The 25,112-nt window shown below is 42.8% G+C and overlaps 1 protein-coding gene across 4 annotated transcripts; it reads right to left on the bottom strand.

The window, feature by feature from the left end:
• Positions 1–5,992: 5,992 nt before the first annotated feature.
• Positions 5,993–25,098, bottom strand: ttc7b (tetratricopeptide repeat domain 7B; the record flags this gene model as incomplete). Of its 4 annotated transcripts, none has more annotated exons than XM_079217006.1 (23): positions 5,993–6,237; positions 7,254–7,327; positions 8,178–8,380; positions 9,794–9,934; positions 12,418–12,468; positions 14,089–14,364; positions 14,757–14,854; positions 15,508–15,624; positions 15,729–15,889; positions 16,089–16,161; positions 16,801–16,858; positions 16,945–17,062; positions 17,219–17,407; positions 17,629–17,766; positions 17,852–17,915; positions 18,123–18,298; positions 19,042–19,120; positions 19,833–19,954; positions 21,677–21,840; positions 22,427–22,519; positions 22,663–22,738; positions 22,907–23,061; positions 24,978–25,098. In XM_079217006.1, the coding sequence occupies 23 exons, from the start codon at positions 25,096–25,098 to the stop codon at positions 6,090–6,092; spliced, it is 2,895 nt and encodes a 964-aa protein (XP_079073132.1). In that variant the 3' UTR covers positions 5,993–6,089. The 4 variants fall into 4 exon arrangements, with proteins under 4 accessions (XP_079073132.1, XP_079073133.1, XP_079073134.1 ...); XM_079217007.1 differs by having other exon boundaries at positions 14,101–14,364; XM_079217008.1 differs by lacking the exon at positions 14,089–14,364.
• Between the last annotated feature and the right edge of the window lie 14 nt (positions 25,099–25,112).

The following is a 25,112-nucleotide window of genomic DNA, read 5'->3' as shown; positions in this document are numbered from 1 at the left end:
ACAGATTACATCAGATCAGTACAATGTCACACCTTTTTTATAGGAGGGAAAAGTTGTTTTAAAGGAGGATTTCTAAAATATGGGACTTTCCAAAACTCTGAACTAACAAGCAAGTGTCCCAAACACTGACGATAATGAACACCGACGTGTGTGTGTGTGTGTGTGTGTGTGTGTGTGGAGGGGTTTCACAAGGACTTCTCCAGATCGTTGAAAACGTCCGTCTGCAAATGAGGAGGTGTTGCTAGGCAACAGCCAGGCATGGGGTGGGTGGATTTGAAGGAGAGGGAGCAGAAAACTGAAACTGTGGGAGTTTGAGGAGAGAGCAAGATAGGGGAGGGGGGAGGTTGAAAGACAATAATAGAAACCCATGACTTGCGGGAGGGGAAGAGAACGAGGGATGAAAAGAACAGATTCACAGTGCATCTTAAAATCCTCCTCTCCTAAAATACCTTCCTCCCTCTGATTCAGACGCTGCTGCTCCGGCTTTCTTCAGCAGATGAAGCCGGTGGCAGTCGTCAAACGGTCAAACAAAGACGATGTAGACGTCAGTCTGTGCTTAATGACCGGGGAGCTGAGTCAATAAGAAGTAGAACTTCATGTTTGCACAGATGGCACTTCAGAGAATAAATCCAGTGCAGCTGATGTCGACGATGGCGTTGGTGAAGCAGACGGACGTAGAGATGCAGCGATGCAGACGACCGGGAGGGAAGACAGGCGCAGTCAGTGGCTGCAGTTATGTAACGGTCTGAAGGGAATTAATATCTCTTTAATATATCTCACTGCTCGCTATTAGCCGTTAACGGGGTCTCCAATCCAGAGGGTGTTCTCTCACATTTGACTCAAATTAATCTTGGGCGCACACACACACGCACACACACACACACGCACGCACACACACACGCACACACACACACACACGCACACACACACACGCACACACATATGATCCCTCATGCCTGGCTGCAGCTTTCAACCACATAAATATTTCAGTTTTTCACCTGATGGCTAGAAGAATGAAGTGGGGAGCAGGTGTGTGTTGATGACATACTATACTATGACTTTTATGAAAGATGTTATGACGTACTATGACTTTATGACAGTTTTCACAACGTACTATATCATGACATGTTTTATGGCACATTTTTAACGTTGAATAATACATTAAAAGTCCCGGATGTGCATTTCTATATATTACTTTGTGTATAGCTGCAGCTGTTTGTGTACTGGCTGTGAAAACAAATACACCTCTGGGACAAATGAATCCCTGTACTCACCGTTTCATTTGACCGAAGCAAACGCAGTAAAATATACAAATGCACTCTTGCAAAAGAATGGTCCCTCCATGAATATTAAGAGTGTGTGAACATGTAGTCTGATCACTGCGTCACTGTTGGGGAAGTTAATATTATGAACATGTTTATATTATGTGTCTCCACTTCTGAGGATGTTCATGCTTTTCAGATAAGTTAAAGAATTATAATGTGAACATGTGAGTAAACTAAGTCTGGCTACTACTGCCGTAAGACGTCACAATATATATATACATTACCGGTAGTGAGATGTGTTATTGAGGTTATTGAGGTACATTATATATATATATATATATATATATATATATATATATATATATATATATATATATATATATATATATATATATATATATATATATCTATCGATATAGAGATAGATATATATATATATATATATATATATATATATATATATATATGCCAACATTAGCTGTGAGGGCTTGATGGTGTAAATATGAATGGGACAGCACTTTGCTGCAACATATCACGTGATTACATAAAAAAATATTGTGTACAATTGTGTATTTGTTTTCTATTTAATACAATAATCCTCATCCTCAATCAAATTCACTTCTCTGTCTCCCCACTATGTTCACGAGACCGTAATTATACACGCGCGCTTAGACACACACACACACACACACACACACACGACGAGGCCAAACGCTGGTATGAAGAGGCCCTGTCCATCAACCCGACGCATGTCAAGACCATGCAGAGACTCGTAACACACACACACACACACACACACACACACACACACACACACACACAGTAAGCCATTTCGTGTAACATTAGTTAACTTCCTGCTGGCATTAAATTCACTTGTCTCTCCCCCAAGAGCATTGTGTGTGTGTGTGTGTGTGTGTGTGTGTGTGTGTGTGTGTGTGTGTGTGTGTGTGTGTGTGTGTGTGTGTGTGTGTGTGTGTGTCTAACAATGTATGATATATAAGAATGTGTGTCTGAAACGTTTTTTGTAGAGTTTAAAATATGAGTGTTGGATGTCAGCTGACCAACGTCAGCTGACTCCTCCTGTGTTTGTGTCACCGGTTGTCATGGTGACAGCCCTGATTGGCTAACTGGAAGCAGCTGTGTCACAGAGGGAGACTGGACTGTGGATTTAATGAGAAAACAACCTTTCAAACTATTGTATTTGACAGACAACCATGGATCCCATCGCGAGAATAACATAATCATGAGAAGCACAAGACTTCTGAGAACGTTTCCGTGTACTTAAATATTTGTAAGGATTTATAAATGAGAGCCTAACTTCAGTTTGTAAAGTGCTCACGTTTCCGTCATGAGAGAAAATTGTGGTCCGATTTAACATGGAGGTTGATGGAGCAGTTGGCCGGTCTTCATGTCGCTTTCAGGCTTGCTGACAAAACAGTATACATTTGTTGGATTCCACGACGCATGTGTACCACCGGCACAATATTTCCAACGTTTTCATATATAAATTATGCCTCAAAAGTAAATATTGTGGAGTGAATGGCAAAATACAAATAGTTTTTACGCAAGAGTCTGAAGCTCCTCCGAGCTCTAGCAATGACGTCACCGCTCTAACCTGCGCCATACACACCCATTGTAAACTCTGAAATGGTTCCCACATTTTCCTAAACTTGAACAATAATTACATGAAAACAGAGAAAATGTCGGAAAAAAGCATAAAACAAAAACGCTGACAGTTAAAAAAACAATTAAAGATATCAAAAAGCTGAATCACACGGTAATAGCTGACTAGGTTTTGTCAACATTTTAAAGTTGAAATGGTGTCTCTACCTGAAAGCATGGCGAACCTTTAAACTTTTGAAGTTTAAGAAGTTTAATAATAATAATTTGAAAAAATATAAAAAATCTGAAATTATAGAATAATAGCTGAAGGTTTTGTCAACATTTGAAAGTTTAAATGGTGTCTTTAGCTGAACGTATGCAGAACCTGTAAGCGTGAAGAGGATTTGAAGATTTCCCCCATCCGCTCCCATTCATTTGAATTTTCATAAAAAGCTTAATAATTCAAAAATGTGATGTCATTGCCATCATGTCCTTAAAGAGCTGAACATTTTAATAGCGGAATGGTTTAAATAGCTTAATATATGAAGGAGTAGAAGAGATTTAAAATATGTACGGAAGAAATAGAATAATAATAAGATGAAGAAGAGGATAACAATAGTTGGACTGCTGAAGCATTCCAACTAATAACAAAACATTATAATTGATCTTGCGTTCGAAACGTTTTAATCAGCCGTCAGATGAAATGTAATGCAGCTAAAAGTACAACATTCCATTATACATGATTTATAATCAATGTGTCATCAAAAGACCAATGTCAGCCTCATGTAGTGCGCAGTGGGCTGAGGTCATGACCTTCAAGGGGGACTAAGTGTTGGTGTTACCTGAGGACCTGGCCGTGGCGGGGGAGGCTGTGTGTGTGAGGCTGAGCTGGGCCTTCCTGACCCTCCAGGACAAAGCCCGTCAGCGGCGTAATCCTCTAATAACAAACACACAGAGGAGGACACGCCTCCCCGGTGACAGACGCACACCGGAGAAAGTAACGCACACCATTGTGACCGAGGTCACGGCGAGAGGGAACGCCACACAGAGACGCACGCGTTGGCACGAACCAGAATATTACGGCTTTAAATAAAACATCTCATCTGAGCACGTGGTGGGAGCGGAACACCTTCTATGTCTTTATAGTGACATTTCTATGGCATACCATGACATCTTTTAGTGCATATATACTATGACTTTCAGTTTTTTTGTATTCAATGCATCAAGTACAACAAACAGACAACACATGAATTGAACCACTTTTATTATTTCTGTCATTATCATCCTAGTTTCATTTCATTCACATACTATATATTCTCCAAGAAAGGGTTGGCAATTTTGAGAACATTGCAAGAGGATTTCAACAAAATAAAAATAAAAAAGGTTTTTGAAGAATACCAACCCTGCCTTAAATTTTTAATGAGATTTTTTTAATGAAATACTATGGCTTTTAAAAAAACCTGATTCATCAATGTTTTCGATGCATCACATACATAAACAGACAAGTCGTTTTGATCCACGTTTATTTCCTCCGTCAATGTAATCCTAACTTCAGTCTCTGACTGAGCTCACATCAACACACTGAACCAGTTCTTCTTTTTTATTCCTGCAACTGCATCTCAGTAACATCACTCTCCAGACAATAGAATTATAATTTACTTTCTAAAACCATGGCAATAATAATAATAATACACTTGGAACAATCAAATATACAACAACAATCCTTTGTATTTATAATTCAAATGAAAAATAAAAAGTATATTCATCTAGTTGTATTTAACACGACTGTGACGGGACACAAAGACGACAGTCACCGGTTGCATTTACACACAACATGAAATCAGATTCCTCCCATCATTAATAATCTGTGAACATATAAATGGTACATAGGAGCGCTGGTTTTTCAAATTCATATGAAATTTAGCTGGTTACTTGTTTCTGTTTGAGCTGTTGTAGCTCATGCTAAAAGAAAGTACAAGTGTTCATATAAAGATGGGATTTATTTTACAGCAATGGCTTTGGCATTGTTGGGAAATATACTCATTCACTTTGTTGCGTCCGATGGAACAATGTATTCCACTCCAATGCATAAGTGGCAATAATCCTCTCATCTTACTTGAGCAAGAAAAGAAAGAAAAAGAAAAGAAGCACATTTTCCAAAATGTTGAACTCTTCCTTTAGTTTCAAAGCTTTCCTTCAGGAAGTGGAATAACAGTGCAATATTAGGAACATCTGTAAACTCATACAATGTTAATATAGTTGAACAAAAAGAGCACGTAAAGGCTGTACACATGAGAGAAAACACACTTTAATTAAAAAATAAATGTAGAAAAAAAAGAGAACAGAACAGCCGTCCTTTGAACATCAGCAGCTGTACGTCTGATCAGCGGTGAGTGTAAACGCAGCCGGTGTTTACATCATGTCTGTCCATGCTTCTGGAGATCCTCACAGATCTGGCAGTCCTGAGCCAGCCGTGCAGGAGCTATGATCCCCTCCGTGTGTGTTTGTGTGTGTGTGTGTGTGTGTGTGTGTGTGTGTGTGTGTGTGTGTGTGTGTGTGTGTGTTGAGATCATCAGTAATATTTGGCTCGTAAAGGAAACACAAATGGACTAAATAACATGTAAACAAAATGTAAACTCTTCTGAATACAAGCAACACAAGAGTAGGAACTCTTTTAACCTTATTTACGTCTTTGAATCAACTAACACACACACACACACACACACACACACACACACACACACACACACACACACACACACACACACACACACACACACACACACACAACATGTTGGCACACACACACACGGATATGGGTGTACATGCACAGACACAAAGAAAAGTGCAGGTTGGCGTGAACACACACACACACACACACACACACACACACACACACACACACACACACACACACACACTATGTATGCCGTCACCCATGCACAGACTCACACACACAGTCAGGGTTCACAGCCACAGCAAGGCATTGTGGGATGGGTGGGTGGACGAGGGGCGGGGGGTATGTTGATGTGTACTCTTTGCATTTCTATACAGTGTGTGTGTGTGTGTGTGTGTGTGTGTGTGTGTGTGTGTGTGTGTGTGTGTGTGTGTGTGTGTGTGTACAGTAAGGGTCTGGCAGGAAACCCTTGTGCAGGTGTGTAACTGGCATGCGGGCATACTGTGTGTCTGTGGGCTCCACACTGAGGCGCAGGCTGGCGGGCTTCATAGCGCTCTGGGGATGATGGTGAAGGGCAGGATGGGGCTGCTGGCCTCCAGCTCCAACGCCGTGAGGAAACACTCGGTGGCAGCGGCGGAGTTTCCCTGAGCCTGCAACACCTCGCCGAGGCTGTTCCACACATCGTGAGCCGTACTGAGGAGACAGGAAAGGACGGAGGGAAGGAGAGGAGGAGGCGGGGGAAGGGATGGAAACAGAAAATAGGAGGCAGGGAGGATAGGAGAAACATTAAAGTGAGAAAGGAGAGGAGAAATCAAGAGAGGAAAAGGAGAGGAGGCAAAAAACAGGGAAGGAGGGGGCGAAAGAATGAAGAAAGGAGAGATAATTAGAGAGGGGTTGAGAGAAGGAAAAGGTAGGGGGTAATAGAAGAGAAGGAGAGGAGAAAAGGAAGGGTAGGAGGCAATATAAGAGAAGGAAAGGTAGGAGGTAATAGAAGAGGAGGAGAGGAGAGAAGGAAAGGTAGGAGGTAATATAAGAGAAGGAGAGGAGAAAAGGAAAGGTAGGAGGTAATATAAGAGAAGGAAACGGTAGGAGGTAATAGAAGAGGAGGAGAGGAGAGAAGGAAAGGTAGGAGGCAATATAAGAGAAGGAAAGGTAGGAGGTAATAGAAGAGGAGGAAAGGTAGGAGGTAATAGAAGAGGAGGAGAGGAGAGAAGGAAAGGTAGGAGGCAATATAAGAGAAGGAAAGGTAGGAGGTAATAGAAGAGGAGGAGAGGAGAGAAGGAAAGGTAGGAGGTAATATAAGAGAAGGAGAGGAGAAAAGGAAAGGTAGGAGGTAATATAAGAGGAGGAGAGGAGAGAAGGAAAGGTAGGAGGTAATATAAGAGAAGGAAACGGTAGGAGGTAATAGAAGAGGAGGAGAGGAGAGAAGGAAAGGTAGGAGGTAATATAAGAGAAGGAAACGGTAGGAGGTAATAGAAGAGGAGGAAAGGTAGAAGGCAATAAAAGAGAAGGAGAGGAGAGAAGGAAAGGTAGGAGGTAATATAAGAGAAGGAGAGAAGGAAACAGGACAGAAAGGAAGAAGAGAGGAGAGGTAAAGGGAGTATAAAATATTGTAGTGAGTGACTTAAAATCTAATAATCACATACATTTCTCACTCTCTCACACTCACACTCACACACACACACACACACACACACACACACACACACCTGTTGACCTGCACAGCATCCCTCAGGACCTTTTCTGACAGACTGTAGCGCTGCAGCTGGTGAAGGATCAGACCCTGTGGAGCGGTGCAGAGAAAAGAGGAAGAAGAGAGGAAGAAGAGAGGAAGACGAGAGGAAGACGGAGGACGAGGAAGAAGAAAGAGAGGAAAGCGCTTTGTTAGGCTTGTAGTCACCGTGTTTGTGATGAACGTCTGCTGCTGTGCATTGAGGACTCTTGTCGGCATCAATGCAACGGCCTCACAAGCGTTGTTGTGCAATTCTCTTTTACTGCAGAAAGTAAATCACCTGGCGATAGGTGGAGACGGAGCAGCAAAAGAAACAGTCCTGCACTTCCCGCCTCCTCTCTTTCTGCTCATGGGAGCAGAGGGAGGAGCAACTCCACTAAACGCTCATCCACGGATACACGCACCTCAGTAAATTACAAGCTCTTTACCAGTGAATGTACATGTGGGCTTCCTCCGTTCTTCAGCACGTCCATGACCAGTAAGCTTTGAGTCCCAAACTTAGGGACATACAGAATATGCATATTGAGTCATGAGCTCCTGTACATGTCATCACGTCACAGACCTCTAGGTCACTGAGGATGACTGATTCAAGAGAGAAGACTGTGAGCTTTGTGAAGTGGGTCTTTTTTCCATACTTTGATGATTGTGATTCAAAACACTGAGATCCTATTTCTCTCAAAAGCCCAGAGGGGGGAAAAAGGCAAGATGAATTATTTAAGTGATATCTTTTCTGATGTTTCATTTACGAGTGATTTATGAATTTGGTTCTCTTTTTTTTCTCCTTTTGTAGTATTCTGGATCTGGCTTAAACAACGTTGTGGTGTCGTATAAACCCTGTGTGTGTGTGTGTGTGTGTGTGTGTGTGTGTGTGTGTGTGTGTGTGTGTGTGTGTGTGTGTTACCAGTCTCTGCATGGTCTTGACATGCGTCGGGTTGATGGACAGGGCCTCTTCATACCAGCGTTTGGCCTCGTCTATGTTGCCCCTTAGTTCAGCGATCTGGCCCCTCATGTACAGCACATTATGGGATGTGGGGAAGAGGTTGGAGGCTTCCTGTGTGCAGGCAGAGGCCTCCGCCGGCTTCGACATGCCGGTGTACACCTCGGCTATCAAAGGAAACGTGACAGTGAGGCGCGACTGCAAACATGAGTCATTTAACTGAGTGCATAGTATACTATGACTTGTTATGGCATTCTATCGCATGCAGTTTGTAAGCTGTTTTTTATGGCACACTATAGTCGGCCCTTTTTATGACATTTTTATGATATTGTGCAATTTTCTGTAGTTTCAAACATCATTATATTTGTGAAGTCAACAGACAGATTGGTATAATAATACAAATAGAGAGATAACGATCAATTTTCTCAGCTAATGAAATAAAGACTGCAGTGTTGCACAGCGAGGACGCTGCCTCATCTCAAGTGACATTTTATAAAGCTTTCAAACTAAAATGGTGCATTAAAAATCAAGAGCCACAAACAGAAACGTGAAATGTATTTCGGGTGAAAACATTCAACTTTGCTAAATAATGAAGCAGAAAATATGAGAGAAACAAAGGAGTGAGGAGGCATAACTCAATCTTTCTCCCTCAAACAGCATAAATAACCAAAACAATTTCAGTATCACGGTCATCTAATGCGATCTGTGTAGAGAGAGAGAGAGAGAGAGAGAGAGAGAGAGAGAGAGAGAGAGAGAGAGAGAGAGATACAAACAACGAATGACACAGACAGAGGAAATGAGTTTGAACCGTCAGCTCGTCTGTCCTGTGATTGGATGATTATATTAGCTGTGTCGCCAAGCTGGAAATGACCTCCTCTGACAGGAAGCAGCTGGAGAGATAAACGGGAGCACAAGCGTGTGTGTGTGTGTGTGTGTGTGTGTGTGTGTGTGTGTGTGTGTGTGTGTGTGTGTGTGTGTGTGTGTGTGTGTGTGTGTGTGTGTGTGTGTGTGTGTGTGTGTGTGTATACTCTTCAGTCTGCTTATGTGTCTTTCTAGCGATGCAGAATGAGAATCGGGGCTCTGGATGACTCCAGAAGGAAATCTAATGTGCTGCGATGGCAAAGGCCGTCAAACTGCTGCTGCACACGGCCCTACACACACGGTCTGTTTGTTTGATGGCGCCAATGATAATGTATGAAGCATCCCATATTTAGTTTGGAGTGAAGAGTAGAACGAGGCAAAAAAGGCCATTACTCCAACTGTAACGTACCTCCTTCCGGTTCAATAAACTGGAAATATAAACGGACTTTCTGACTTTTGCAAAGGTAGAAACATTTATTTGTGTTGCCATGTGACCCCTTCAAACGAAGCAGTGACCATTACATCACAGCTTGAGGCCTATTAGCGTCAACATGGGTCATCAGCAGTGATTGAGAAGAGCTGAAGAGACAAAGGTAGTTCACTTCCTGTAAGGATTCTGAAGGCCTGAGGAGGTGAATGTATTCTGTATGAGGAACCCAAATCAACTCTTTCCACCTGGTGCACCTCCATGTAGGTAAGCGTTATGTACGTGTGCATACCTGCATGCAGCCAGATCTGAGCCAGGGTCATCCAGGGGTGCAGCGGTCCGTGTTTGGGGGCACTGCTCTGCAGAGAGGAGGCTACCTCAGACAGAGCCTGCTCGACACGACTGGCTGCTATAGATGTAGCATGAACCGAGCCTATGAGGGTGGGGGGGGAGAAAGTCAAACCATTACACACATGCATCTCTCAGAGGAGCCGACTAACTACTGCAGCAGCGTCAGCAGCTACATGCCACAGTGCAGGGTTTTAAATTCAGCCAAACACACAAGCAGATTTCACCGGTTCCCCCAACTTCCCGGCACAAACCAGTGGAAACTGGAGTATTTGGGTGAGGATAAAAGCTCAAAACTCTGGGCACAACGTTTTCGAAAAGCCTTTAAAATCAGTCCACACCATTCCCCATTCCACAAGCTGCAACACACACGCACACGCACACACACACACACACACACACACACACTCTACACACAGTTATGGCCCTGGCTTAACCAGGTCAAAAGGAATTAGTTTCTGCACTAGCATGCATGAACACTGCATCAATCTGCACTCTGTGGATTAGTAATTGACAGAAAGTGTGTTCCGGATTTTGCCTCCGTGTTTCAATTGCGTCGCAAAAATGGCCGCCACGTGGGACTGCAGATGCACGTCTGAAAGCAAAACGTCACATGATATCCGTGTCCGTGGAGACAGTATTTTCACATATTATCATATCCCTCTAATTATGCATAAAAACAAATATATGAATAGTTTTTTTAATGCCACTTATGCTCCATTGCAGACTTATCGCTCGTCATACATGATGCATAGAGAGAGAGATGCTGATTCCAGTGGCGACCAAAGAAACTTCTTTCCATATTTTCATGCATGATTTTGAATAAAATGTCCAGGTGGAATACTTAAGCTGATCAATATTGACTCAACAATGATGACTTAATCCACTTTGATCGGTTCTGTGTTCAATTAAAATATTTATAATTATATTTCTTTTATACATTGTGCTCCGTTTCCCTCATTAGAAGTTGTAAAATATTCATGATTTTATGTATTATAAGTCAACCAACTTTCATTTTCACTTTTTGGCCTGTTTTGATTTATAAAAGTCACATCAATTGCATCCTGAAGGGATTAGATAACACATAAATGTTTTTTATATCCTAAACATGGGGTTAAATTAAAACTGACTGACGGTCACAGCTTTGAATAAAAAGCTTTTGTTTAATAAAACATCTCCCACCCCCCTTTGCACTATTCTAGTCTCCTGCAGTGTCGTCTCAAGTCCAAAATACTCCTTTCACTACAATGATATGAACTGTGTGTTTCTATGGCGGGGAGAGGAACTACCATGTGTAAAAGATGAGAGAGACAAGGATGAAAAGAGAATCTCTCTCTCTCTCATTATCGTAGTATATTAGATGCCAGCATACAGACAGTGCAGCACATTTAAACACGTTCCAGTATATTGAAACAAGACATGTATTGTATTGAACTCATCTTGATGAAATCCTAAATAACTTGCCTGGTAATGTGTCAGCGGCATTACAGACAACTTGTTTTATCTGCCAATTTACTCACATCCACTCCTTTTACTTTCCTGAATACGCCTCATATAGACAGTCAGGGAGTAATGGTTCAAGAGTTGGAGGAAGACGAACAGAAGTGCTGTCGTAAAAAATAGATGGCCTGATTTTTTTAATGTTCTTTTTTTGCTTTTCGGTACTTCTAGGGCAAGCTTTTTTATTTATAAAAACAATATATAGACACAAGTCTTCACTCAGTGACATTTGTGGCTTGTGCCTAAACTGTGGAGCACAGCAACACATGCACGAAAGCGGCTCACTAAATTAAAGGAATACAGGACTAACAGGAAAAAGAACTAATCACCTCACCACACTGGTTAGTGTGGTTCCCCTCTGCTTCCAGTGCAATGCAAACGTAAACAGTAACAAGATGGTGGTGCGTGTTACTCATACATGGCAGTAAACCAACTACATCTTGGTAATAGATGCACTGAGGTGAAAATAGTAAATATTGTTTCTCTCAACCAGGGTTCACATACAACCTTCACACAATAGCTTGTTAGTTATCAATTGATTATGTCAGTCAAATTACTGTAAACAATGTGGATCATTTGGAACAGTTAGGCTTCACAGATGATCAGAGCGACATGCAGGAAGCTGCTCTGTCTCTGTGAGCGTTTGCTGTCTCTCTTCTCACGAAGAGGATGAACAGAAACGGCCTCCATCTGCCGTCGCTACTCAGTGTGCTGCAAAGTGTGGCTCCTGAATACTTTACATTGCTTTGTTCTGATGAATTGAAAAGTGCGTTTGCACATTACGGGTTTCAACACTAAAGATATTCCTTCAAGTCGTTGTATTCCTTTAAAAAGAAAATATATATATATATACACACACAAGCAACTTGATATAAATTCAGTACAGTTCTCCTGTAAACTGGCTGCAGACATCACGTTAAAGATGGAGGATATGTGAAGATAATTTCTCTGTACTTATGTACTTATATCGGAACCTCGTCAGGGGAAGGAGGCTCACCGGGGACCAAAGGATGGACAGAACAATGGATGGAAAAATGGAAGTCAGATGGAGGTTAGATGGTTACTTACAAACAGAAAACATGGAGGGAAAACCAAGAGTGTTAGCGTCCCGAAGGCCGCCTTGAGAAAACGCAGGGATGGGGGGAAAAAAACAGAGAGACGATCGTCAATGATTGTAAGAGAGGTTGAGACAGAGAAGAAATATCCAAATCATAAAAAAGATTTTAAAAAGGAATGCTGATTCCAGAAAAGAAGACCGATGAGCACGATGAGGTTTTTATTCCTTTTAGACCACAATGAGACAAGCTGCTTCCACACTTGTGTCTTCTTCATAATCTGTTCAAAGAAATTCTGACTTATCTGTTTCTGCTTAATAACTCGCGAGAGCTTTTTGTAGGCAGTGCACATTTAAATGTACATTTCAGAACAGTTGGATTGAAATTGGGGACGTGTGCACCTCACAAAACCTTTTTAGTTGACTGACAACGCTCACAAAAGTGCTGACTCATCAATGCAGCAACACAAGAATCAAGTCAGATGTTCAGTAATTGTGATTTTTGTGATGGACTTATTGTTTAAATCATGTATTTGTTCTCTGACTTACTGAGAAAAATGACTTTTCTGTGCAGCTAAATGATTTAACTAAACAACAACCAGTATTTTCCAGTCCAAGCATCATTAGTAGAAGAGATGGCAACCAGGAGAGGCAACATAAGGTTGGAACTGGGAAACCAGACATATAAATGTTGGCTAAAATGTATAATCCTCACAGGAACCGAGAGAGAGAAATGGAGGGGGATGCAAAATAGTAGCACAAACAAGAGAGCAGGGAAAAGCAGAAGGCTGGAGAGACAGTGAAGCTGTAATATGTCAAACGCATTTTCAGTGGTATACAAAAAAAAAGAAAGAATGCGACCGATCTCGAAATCTGGATCAACTGCGACTGTGGCTAAGTGGTTAGCATGCCTGTCTTTCAATCAGAGGGTTGGTGGTTCGCGCCCCGGCTTTGCTAGTCCCTGTCGTTGTGTCCTTGAGACTCTTAACCCCTAACTGCTCCCTGTTGCTGGGACTACGAGCGTGTGCCCGTCAAGTGAGTTCACCCGAGACAAAAAAACACAAAACAACTGCATCTGAAGCACATCCAAGGCTAACAGTTTAGTTTACACGGGTCATGCTCGGGAGGTTAGGACGACGGGGTGGAATCCAAGGTTCACCTGGTCTCCAGTTTAGTGAGAATAAAGTCAGATCTGTGGTGGAAACTCAGTTTGATATTTAGGTGATGTGGATTACTGCCTTCTGGGGCACCTCTTTTGTCTGTAAACCAGCAGTGAAGGAGAGGTAATGCTGATGTGGGAGTGTTCTGCCTTTCCTGTTACGCAATATTATGCTGATAACATATGAAAGAAATATCATAAACACTGATAAATAGCTACAAACAAATGTATGTTATATGATAAACTTATACTTGGATGATACTTCCCTATTTAGTGTCATGACAGATTGAATACAATCTATAAAATCATATAATTTAATAAAACATCTAACACGAGCTACATCAGTGAATTCCTTTTTCAGTTTCAGTCTTTTACTGTAGATATTCTAGTGATATTGATCACGATGCTGTTTAGCACAGAGCAAACTCTCATCATTAAACACACAAGGAACATCAAGCACATCGCCTAGAAGACCTGGTGGATTGTTTTAGGTCACTCTCCACACCATGCTACAGGCCGAGTCCACGCGGAGGATTACAATTGGAGGAGAGCTGTCGGAGACGGACGTGGTTGCCAAAGGACTGAGTCCTGGTCTTGGTGGGTGGAGGGAGAGGAGGAGGTGGAGGAGGAGGAGGGAAGAAGGATGGGTTTTTGGGTGGAGGGAGAGGAGGAGGCTGGAGGATGAAGACAGGGGAAGAGGGTGAAGCGGGGGATGGCAGTGGGGAGGAGAAGGTGGAAATGCTGGATGGAGAGGTGGGCGAGACCGGTTCAGAACCAGAGTGAGAAGAGGAAGAACCTGAGACTGAAACAAACAAACAGTAATAAAACAGAAAAGGGTTAAATAAATCAAGGATAAAGAAAGGGAAGTCATACAGGTCACTGGTGGTGTCTGTATATACGCTTTAAACCATATTTCTAAAAACAAACATATGAATACATATCGGAGCTTTTTCTTTGCTATCTGGTCATACGAGGGAGAATAAATCAATACAAAGACAAGAAGCAGGAAGCCATATCTCCCTCTTGATGCCATTTTCAAAAATTGACGACTGTCACTATTTGATGAGAGAAATAATTTGTGTTTACAGAAAGTCAATGAGCACAATTGGATTAGTTTAACTGGGGAGGTCCTGAGGGTTCCTGAGAAGGAGAGAGTGAGAGCGTGTGTGTGTGTGTGTGTGTGTGTGTGCTTACCCGTGTCTGGGTCACTGAAGTCAGGCAGAGTCATGGCGTTGAGCTGTCGTCTGTCTGCTATGGCTCTGTCCAACAGACTGCTGCCACGCCCAGAATCACTGCCACAAACACACACACACACACACACACACACACACACACACACACACACACAAAACAAAACAAAACAAGCTCCAGTTGTCATTGCATGGTTTAACGAGCAAACACGTCTCCAAAAGCAACGGATAAGTCGCCCATTTAGTTTCTTAGTTCTGATTTCTTATCTCTTTGTCAGTTCAAACGCAGCCGTAGTGTTTACTAAGTGGAGATTTACACATCACTGCATTTAAATGGTACGCAGCACACAAACTAGTTCTTATTGAGTTGTTATGAAACGCTGACCCAGGATAAAAACATAACAATAATACCGTAGGAAAGTTATTCTCTTCTATTCTTTACTAGCTGTATTTTTTGTTTATTTGTCTTTATATATTTTACAAATGTCTAATTTAAAGATTGTAATTATTTCTTTTCGTTTCTATATTTATGCTGCTTCATAATGATGTAAACAAGATTAAATCTATTGTCGAAAGACTGGAAGATTTTAAATGACATTTTACAAAACTATATTTTTACTATACTATTCGATAGCTTCGGTTAGTTTAGGGTAATTGGAAAGGACCCTCTAGAGTGAGAGTGTGTGTGTGTGTGTGTGTGTGTGTGTGTGTGTGTGTGTGTGTGTGTGTGTGTGTGTGTGTGTGTGTGTGTGTACCTGGGGTTGGTAAGGTTGTAAAAGCTCTTCCAGATCTGCAGCATGTGTTTGCAGGTGAGCAGCGCTTCCTCCGGTCCTCTACACATCGACTCCAACTTCACCTTGGTGTACAGCAGACTACAATACACACACACACACACACACACACACACACACACACAAATGTGACACAGAAATAAAAAACACTATGTGTGTGCTAAAAAAAGCGTTGGGAGTCTCACTTGAAGTTCTCCGGGTACTCGGACAGAGCCATCTCTATAATGTTGAGCGCGTCGTGGTAGTGTTTCTGAGCAGAGAGCAGCAGGGCTAGCAGATGAAGGGAGTGGACGTCATCCCCTTGGAGCTGCAACGCCTGTCGTACATAGCCTAGTGCCTCTGGGATCTACACACACACACACACACACATATACATGCTACAGGTTTTCACCACAGTCGGGGTAAAAAAAAAGCACTTTGTCAAGTGACAGGTGTGTAATTTCCTGATGTTCCCCCGGATCTCCCTCGTCTGTCATTCCACGCCTGAACCTCGCACGGTTTGGATGTGTGCAGTGTGATGTGACGCTCGCTGGAGAGTGCGTTACCTGTCTGGACACGGCGAGCTGCAGCGCCAAGTAGAAGGCTGCTAGGTGGTCAGTGGGAGACAGACTCTGAGCTCTGCAGGAAGAGACAGAGACTGCGTGTTCAGATGTGCTCGAATGAGATTTCATGACACTTTAACGAGCCTGTGGGGGAACCGGGTCGCTGCAGTGGCAGAGCAGTAAAAGGACGGCAAAGGGAGCAAAGGAGATGATATATAAACATCGAGACACAACATTTCAAGACCATGTTAACAGGCCGAATGTAAAACAAGCGAGGGTATATAACAATGTGATAACTAATGTATAAGTATGTATATTAAGACCTGTAACATCTTTCACTTTATTAATAGATGAAGCTTATAATACACTCTGTGTGAATTATTCCTAGTACTGAGCATGCCAACTGCCATCTACTGTAGGACCTCACACAACCCCAATTAAAACACCCGAACCGCCCCTTTAAATGATGGGTGCATTACAGACTTGTTCCAAGACGTCTTGAACACATTTATGGATGGCAGCATACGACTCGTATACAAGTACAGAAAACTGTTCTGGCGGACATAAGATTTAAATGATAGTGGTTAATATGATGGATTGATATGACAGTAAACTCAGAACAGTTTCCATTTTATCCGACTGAGAAGCAGTTTGTGAAACGAGTGAAATGTGGGCGTAAAAGAGAAAACGTGGAGCAGCATGGCTCAGTCCCAACCTCTGGAAGGATCCCAAAGCTTTCCTCTGGTACTCCTCCTGTGTGCTTCGCAATGATACTGAAGAGACGCAGAGAGACAGAGTCAGGGACGGAAATCTTAACCCTAAATTCCTTTTCTACAACAGTAAATACACAGAGACCTACCGTCAGTGGCCTTGAGGCTGTAAACCAGCCCAATGGCCAAGAAGCCTTTGGCTCTGAACTCAGCTGCTTTCTCTCCCATGTCAATCACCATCTTTCCAAAGCACTCCCCGTCATCCAACTTTATTGTGGGAGGACACAGACAGAAGAGAGAAAAGGGTATTTAAGGGAAGGCCTTAACAGAGCAAACACAGCTCCAGAAAACCTCACCAAATGTGTCTAGAATCGCTGTGATGCGTCAGCAGCTAGCTGCATGTGTGAGATGCTCCTTCCTGACCCAGTGCAGAGGGCCGATGCACAGCTTGACAGCCAGCAGTGGGATGGTGGGGTCGTCAGGCTTCAGGCGAATACACTCCTTGAGGACTTTAACGGCACGGGCGGATTTCCCGGCCGCCATGAGCGACAGGGCGAGCTGGTACCACAAGTGGAACTCCTCAAAGGCAAACTTCATGGCCCTCTCCAAACACTGGAGACATCGGAAATAGGACACATTTCACCAAGTGTTCTCCGGGTATCTGTAAGCTTCATCAAGGTCCATTTTAGAGCCGATTGGATTGTAATAAACTATTCATTTGTTTTGGGAAATAAATGCAAAGAAAAGAAGGGATTTAATTGTGTTTTTCTGTGGGTGTATCTGGGCTTTAACCCTTTGGTAGTGACAATGAAGCCCACAGCGGGATCACGAACCTCAGACAGCATCTCGTACTGCCCTCTCCTGCCCAGCGCTATCGTCAGCAGGTCGTACACCACCGACGCAGACTGCAGGCTGATGATGCGATCGTTGTTGTGTTCGGGGATTCTGCTCAGGACAGCGTCACGGTTAGCCTGAACACACACACACACACACAGGTTTAGGGGTGGTCCTGTGTCAAGGTCAGCAGACCCGCAGCTTTGGAGGCGTTGTGCTTACCATGGACTCACTGATGAGCAGCAGCAGCAACGCTTCTTCTGTGTTCTCCTGAGGGCAAAACAGGCTGAGAGAGAGAGAGAGAGAGAGAGAGAGAGAGAGAGAGAGAGAGAGAGAGAGAGAGAGAGAGAGACATCGAGGGAGTCAGAAACATGGATGAGAGGGAAAAAATAAGTTAAAAAGTACATTGGTAAAGAAGTACTTTTAGAGCCATGTTGGGTATTTTTCTACCGTATTCCAACTTTAGCATCCACACACACACATCATCACTTACTTCTCTCCTGAGTACACGCGTGGGCGTCGGCTTAGGCTGTAGTTCTTGGTGTGAGTGTGTCCCTGCCGTGTGGGATCGTCCAATGGCGACACGGTGGGAGGGTCTTCCAGAGGAGACCAGTAACTCTGTTCGCACATTCCTCTGAGCAAGATCTCTGCAAGCTGTCTGGCTATGGTCTGCATTCACACACACACACACACACACACACACACACACACACACACACACACACACACACACACACACACACACACACACACACTTGGCAAAGACAGTCTGGTACACAGCCGCAATCTGTTTACTTTGCTTCTAAGTAACAGTCAGTTGTATTAATGATCTGACGGCTATCAGGATCCTTTCATCATCAGAACGTGTACAATCAAAGTCAAATGTTAGTCTACTTGCTTGTGGTGGGTTTTGAATCTAAATAAATCTGCACTAGAAATGTCAGTGCGGGTCAGAAAGGCTGGAGGAAATTGTTTTGTACAACTTGGACGTATTCAAATTCTACAAGCGGAAGCAGCGTGTAAATAGTTGGGTTTGTGGCTGGAAGCAGTGTCTTTAAAAAAAAAAAAAAAAAAAGAGGAACGGTTTGTCGTTTTGGGAACTTAGCTTATTAGCTTTCTTGCCGAGAGTTCGATATCCCGGTTTGGAAAATTTGAAGCTAGCGGCAGTTAGCTTAGCATAGACTGGAAACCAGGGGAAACGGCTAACCTGAGTGTGTTCAGACTGGTAACAAAATCCTCCGACCAGCACCTGTAAAGCTCACGAGTTAACACCCGATTTCTACTTTGTTTAATCCGGACAAACAACGTATTTCCCCAAAATCTCGAGGATTTGGTGCATTTTGATGCATAAACATCTCCTTAATCTCAGAGCCAAATAAGAAAAGCCAGCCTGCCGGCCCGTCATCCCTCACCATGCGGAGGCTCTGGGTGGTTCTGTTCTCGACAGCCCGAAGAATCTCCCGAAACCGGCCCACGCCTTGTGTCAGGTTGCTATGGCGATGTAGTGAGGAAACAGGAAGAGGGACACTTGTCAGAGTCTGCAGTGTGCGTATGTGTGAATGGAAGACATCTCACAACAGATGTGTGCACAATCCACACCGTGTCCATAACATTTTCAAGTTTCTATCCGTGTGTGTGAAACGCTGAATATTTAGCAGCATCACTAGCAGGTTTGAACCGTTGCCAGTTTGCAAGGTGACACAGAAAAGGTCATAAGTTTTTTATGTTGTTATGATCATACATGATGTGAGGTGATGCTAGCAAGCTACATTTTATTTTTTAAAGTCTTCACTCCCTGCGTGATAACGACTATACAAAAGGGAACATTTACATCGTCTACATGTTTGAAGTTCCCTTTGTCTCCCCTCTCCTGACACTGAAGTGGAATGAGATAAGCCTGGGCAGACATTTTACTCTTCCAGCAACGAGGCTTGACCTGAACTGATCTCTGCTGTGATGAAAACAACAACGCTATGGGAACTACTTTCTGCTTCACAGCTTTGTAACCCGATAACTGGAAAGTGGTTGGAAAGTGTCCACAAGGGCTGTCCGTGTTCTAAAGGAGTGTAAATACTAAAAACATGTCTAGTAGTCTTCTTAAAAAGCTCTGTTTTGTGGTTTTGAAGTGATTGACAGGTAAGTCTGCGGGCTCCCTCTGATTTCCATTTCTATCTTCCCGCCACCACCTGCTTCCCTCTCTTACCCGTTCTTGAAGTGGATGACGTGGGCTCTCTGCAGGCCCGTCTCCAGGAAGTAGCCCAGTTCCAGGTCTTGGGCCGTCGGGCCGGGCTTTGGGCTGCGGTTCTGAATTCCTGCCGATAAGGCCTGCAGAACCAGGCGGGGATAAAGAAAGAAATCCAAAAGTTAACAGAGAATTGCAGAGAAAGATTTGCCGAACCTAAATCAAGGATCTATTATTATTATTATCGTCGATAAACTATCTGTCATTGCAGTCAGAGCAGAGCATTTAGTCTGCGTGTATAAACTTGGACAAGACATTTTCAGGGGAAACTCAAGGCCTGATGTCATTTTAGGACCGTAAAATTCAAATTGGCTCACTCAAACTATTTAATTTTCTACAGTGGCCTATTTACCAAATCACATTTATTTATGCGTCTTTGTGCATTGAGCGGGATTATTAATCCAGCATTGTAGAGAATAAATTATGATAAGAATAAAAGGACTAGGCTATAGTTGATAAATACACTTGTTGAAATATAGTTAGATTAGTGGAAATTACACATGTTCAATTACATCATCATTTACACCCAAGTATGATGGGGTTTGTATGACATCAATAATCCTATAAAAGGATTTGAGATGTGACTTTACTAGAGCTAAAGGTTGTTTTCAAGCAAAACTGTGAGAAGTTGTGAGGATTTGCAGCTTTACTTTGTCGTGTGGAGAATACACGCCTTGCTTTTGGGTTATGGATTCTGGTCAGTCTCAACAAGACATTTCAAGACTTCCCTTTGGACTTTAGGGATTTGTGATGTCTACGATATTTTTAAATATTCATAGAACTCATGATGTTCCTTACGGCAGCGTAGTGCTGCCACCCCAGAAAGAAGAAAAAACGGATAAGTAGCACATTTCAACGTGAAATGTTCATTGTCATAGATGTTTTATGTTATAGTGATTCATATTTTCATATTATTATGACATACAAGACAACAATGTACAACAACATAATGTGTCTTTTTAATCGCGTGAAACGTTTACTGTTAAACTCACTGTTGTTATTTGATATTAACTTATATTTAAAAACAAAATTGAGATCTTTTTTGTCTTTATCTTTGTGGGGCGACCTCATGGTCTCAAGCACTGAAACTGTCGTTCTTTTGTTCCTTTATCAGAAAAAGTATATATATATATATATATATATATATATATATATATATATATATATATATATACGTATATATATATATATATATATATATATATATATAAATAACTTATCTTGTTATAACATGAACAATGTTATAATGTTTTTATGCTGCTGCTTGTCTTGGCCAGGTCTCCCTCGAAAAAGAGATTTTTAATCTCAATGGGACTTCCTGGTTAAATAAAGGTTAAATAAATAAAAACAATATAAAAGATCACGAATATCTCATAAAACCTTCTCCATAGTTTCTGTCTGTCTTCGGTTGTCTTCAGCTCACATCTCACTGAAGTACCATTTGAATGCTGGGACGGTTTGATTAGTATCTCCTTGTCTGTTATTGCAGTTCACTGTTGTTTGCCAGCTCAAGTCAGCTGGCAAACAACTCTCTCCCTCTTAATTAGGAGAATGTCTGAGAGCCCACATTCTCCAAATGAAGAGGGGGAGATTTGTGTGCCAGTTGGCCGTCCCCGGCGGTAACGCGTTGGTGAAGCTTGCACACCGTCTGCAGAGTATGCATCACAACGGCCACGGCAAAGCGTTCGGGAGTCCGGGTGCTATCAAGATATTTGATGACGCTCAGAGAAAACACAGCACTTCACCGTGAGCGTGCCGCTTTCACGACCTTTAAACTAGAGGTCAGACTGAAGACCGACGCGTACCTTCTCAGCCTCCTGCAGGTAGAGCAGAGCGATGTCTCCTGACTTTTCATAGCAGGTGATGATTTCCTGCTCCCGGTCTGTTGTACTCCTATTGGACGAGGGAGACCCAGTGTTCTTATTGGACAGAGACGGGGAGGCTGCTGGGACCTTCTCCAAGCACAGTCCTGGGAGTTGTGGGGGAGAAGAGTTCACAAGGAGACAGAAACAGTGGCGAAGGCCATGAGTCAGTAGACATTTGTGGCCTTTCAAACTATTAGTTCATATGTTCTGGTCGTGTTGTTTGATGTAGTTTTTTGACCTTCGGGGTGATCTTCTTCTTCTCCTCAAACAAAGCTGCTTTATGCCTCATTCATAATTCATAATCATCTCATTCATATCAATCACAAATGACTGGTTACTTGAGTTTTGAGAATTGTATTCTGTTGCACAGATGACCTGAATAAGAATAGAATAACAAGTAAATATCCATTATTCAAAGGCACCTAGAGGTGCCTGATGTGCGACTGTGTGCATTTATTAATCATAACGATCCAGCGTGAGCCGGTGTATTCCACACAGCAGTGGCACTGCACTGCCACCATGTGGCGCAAAGCAGTAGTGCTGAGGTTTGGGTTAGGACTGAACTGATGGCAGTTGAAATCAAGAAAGACAAGGACATGGACGTGTGTGTGTGTGTGTGTGTGTGTGTGTGTGTGTGTGTGTGTGTGTGTGTGTGTGTGTGTGTGTGTGTGTGTGTGTGTGTGTGTGTACCTTTTGTAGCGTATGCCTCTGCTATCATGGACAGCCTGTACACAGGAGCTCCCCCCAGGTGCATGTCATCCATGTTCACCCTGCTGTAGTGACCTGTCAATACACCAATTACGTATTAATTAAGAAATTGATCGGTAAACCAGTATTTTATCCATAAACCAGTTGTTTTAATTGACAACATCATACCAGGAACAGATACTGAATATGAGTAAATACACCAGGAGTGTGAGGGTTACCTAACGCGTCTCGGTATTCCCCCTCCACATAGCACAGTTTGGCCATCAGCAGACTGGCTTCCTGGAGGTAATCCGCCTGGAGGACAGAAAACAAGACATCTTCTCTTTCTAATATTTTTACTTGTTAAATCCACTATAGCCACCAAATATCGATTTGTAGAATAAGTAAGAAACAAAGCGACAACTACTAAATGTGACCGCTCAGGCTCGGACCTAAACCAAGGAAGTAATTCGGACAATTCACCTTGAGGTTTCCTCTGTCCAGAGCAGCAGTGAGGTGTTTCCTGACCTCCACCAGTTTAGGCCGTGGGCCCCTGGGACTGGCTCCCTGTTTGATGGGGTTCTCCTTCAGGTACGTCTGGAGCTTGCATTCCCCCAGCAACAGCTCACCTAGATCATCTACACACACACACAAATTTACGGCGACCATGTTTCTACAGTAGCCCAGGAGGGACAAACCAAACACTGTAGTTCTCTAAACACACTTGGCACACGGGAGAAGTTTCAGGTGGTAACAGCAAACTTTACACACTGCACCTTTAACAAACTTTGGGTTGAAAAAACTAAATAGTCATTGATCAATCAGCCAGTTAAAAATCTAACACTAATTTATGAGGATTAATCAATAATTAATCTCAGGGTGATATATGGTTCAAGATCACAGTGTAAAGCCTGAAGGTCAATTTTAGATCAATCTATACAGCCAATCGAAAATGTATTTATTCACAATTTAAAATAAGATTTGAGGTTCTATCCGATGAATGTATCCTTTTGAAGAGTTCTCCAGGTCGTCAGCTGTCACTGCGATTGCACTAAACATCTCAACATACAGGAACCCTGCCGTGCTCACACACACACATACCAGCCAGAATTATGTAAAGCCTCGACAAGCTTCTGAAATCGTGTGATTGTGTGTTTTTAAGAGGTTCAACGGGTGAAATGAGCATTAATCCGGCTACTGGTTCCAGTCGGCGACCACAGCTTACAGCTCTCCTGCGCCAAACTACGTTTTCTACACGTTATTCCATGATTGTAAAATAGCACGAACTGAAGCCATGGGAATTGTCATATATATGGCTCACTGTTCACAATGACCACACTCCCTCCACACAGGGTCCTGGAGCACACCTGTACACCTGTGCATCCAGGTGAAATAGTTTCATTAATTAGTGCCTCTTTAATACAAAGATTCCAGGGAAAGAATAGAAGACATCCATAGCTAGAAGGCTTGGTGGTATTTAAATGGTTGGTTATTTTCAGTCGTGGCAAGATAGAGCAGCACAGACATTTGTGTGTAGTGATATTTTAATGTTATAGTAATACAAATAGGTGAATTTAAATTGCATGGCCAGATGGGATATCATGCTGTTTACATGTCCTTCTTTTCAATCCGTTTACACACAAGCCAGCTAACTTCCACATGAAAAAGAGGGAAACAATATAAAAACAAATCCCTCTCAAATGAACGCATCACGACGTACACGTGACGTAATCATCCACATCGTGATGCGTTCACGTCACAGGGATTTTACAGAGATTTTACACTAAAACAAATGGGATTTCATATTTACAAGAAACTGATTTAGATGACAGTGAGTATCGGCCACTGTCTGGGTCAGACAGCATTACTTTTTGATTAGTAATGTTCCTCTGTCCTCATAGAAGTTTTTTTTACCTACTACTGTAACTCACTGGCAGTAGTACAGTGCAGCCCTCTGCAGCAGCAGGAGTTTGACAGCTAGCGTTAGCATGTAGCAATCACGCATCTTAGCCACCGAATTTCAAAAAACACAATTGAAAATCTGCCAATTTCGTTTTGGTAAACGTGTGCTCTATATGGAGTAAATGTTGAGGCGTATAACTAATAAATGGACAATTCGGGTAAATTCGGCATCATCAAAATCTCGACATGTAGCTTAAGTAGCAGAGGTGAACCGCTCTGTTGTGTTGCTTTGAAGGGGTGTGTTGGTGCTTGTTAATGATGAGCAACGTTGCTGTCACACAAGTCACATTGACATTGATGTCTGAACGGAGTTGCGCGTGACGGGGAACCAGAGCTGTCAGAGCGCGAGCCAAGTTCTCCACGTCGTAAAATCAAAGTACCTCAGTGTGTGTGTGTGACGAACCCAAAGGTGGCAGTGAAAATTAATGAAGTCTTTCTCTTGACCTTTCCAAGCTAACTGGCTCCAACAAGAAGCTCGGGGCTGGAAAACTCCCAGCCTCGGCTGCCGCTATCAGGAAGTACCGAGGACCGAGCGGAGGGAAGGCCCGAAGACTGAATGAACCGCCAGCCGGGAGAGCCGCTCACTTCTTACCGTTTGATATGAGTTTGGCGGACAACTGCCGCACTAACTCCGGTATCTTGTCCCATTGACTCTCGGAGCGGCACCTCTCTATCTCGGTCTCCAGTCGCGAGCCAGACTTCCGCGCTGTCATTTTTGTGAGTGGGC

The sequence above is a fragment of the Taurulus bubalis genome (genome assembly GCF_910589615.1).
Source record: "Taurulus bubalis genome assembly, chromosome: 4".
Taxonomy (NCBI): domain Eukaryota; kingdom Metazoa; phylum Chordata; class Actinopteri; order Perciformes; family Cottidae; genus Taurulus; species Taurulus bubalis.
The sequence above is the reverse complement of the archived record's forward strand: the minus strand, read 5'-3'. Positions and strand labels throughout refer to the sequence as shown.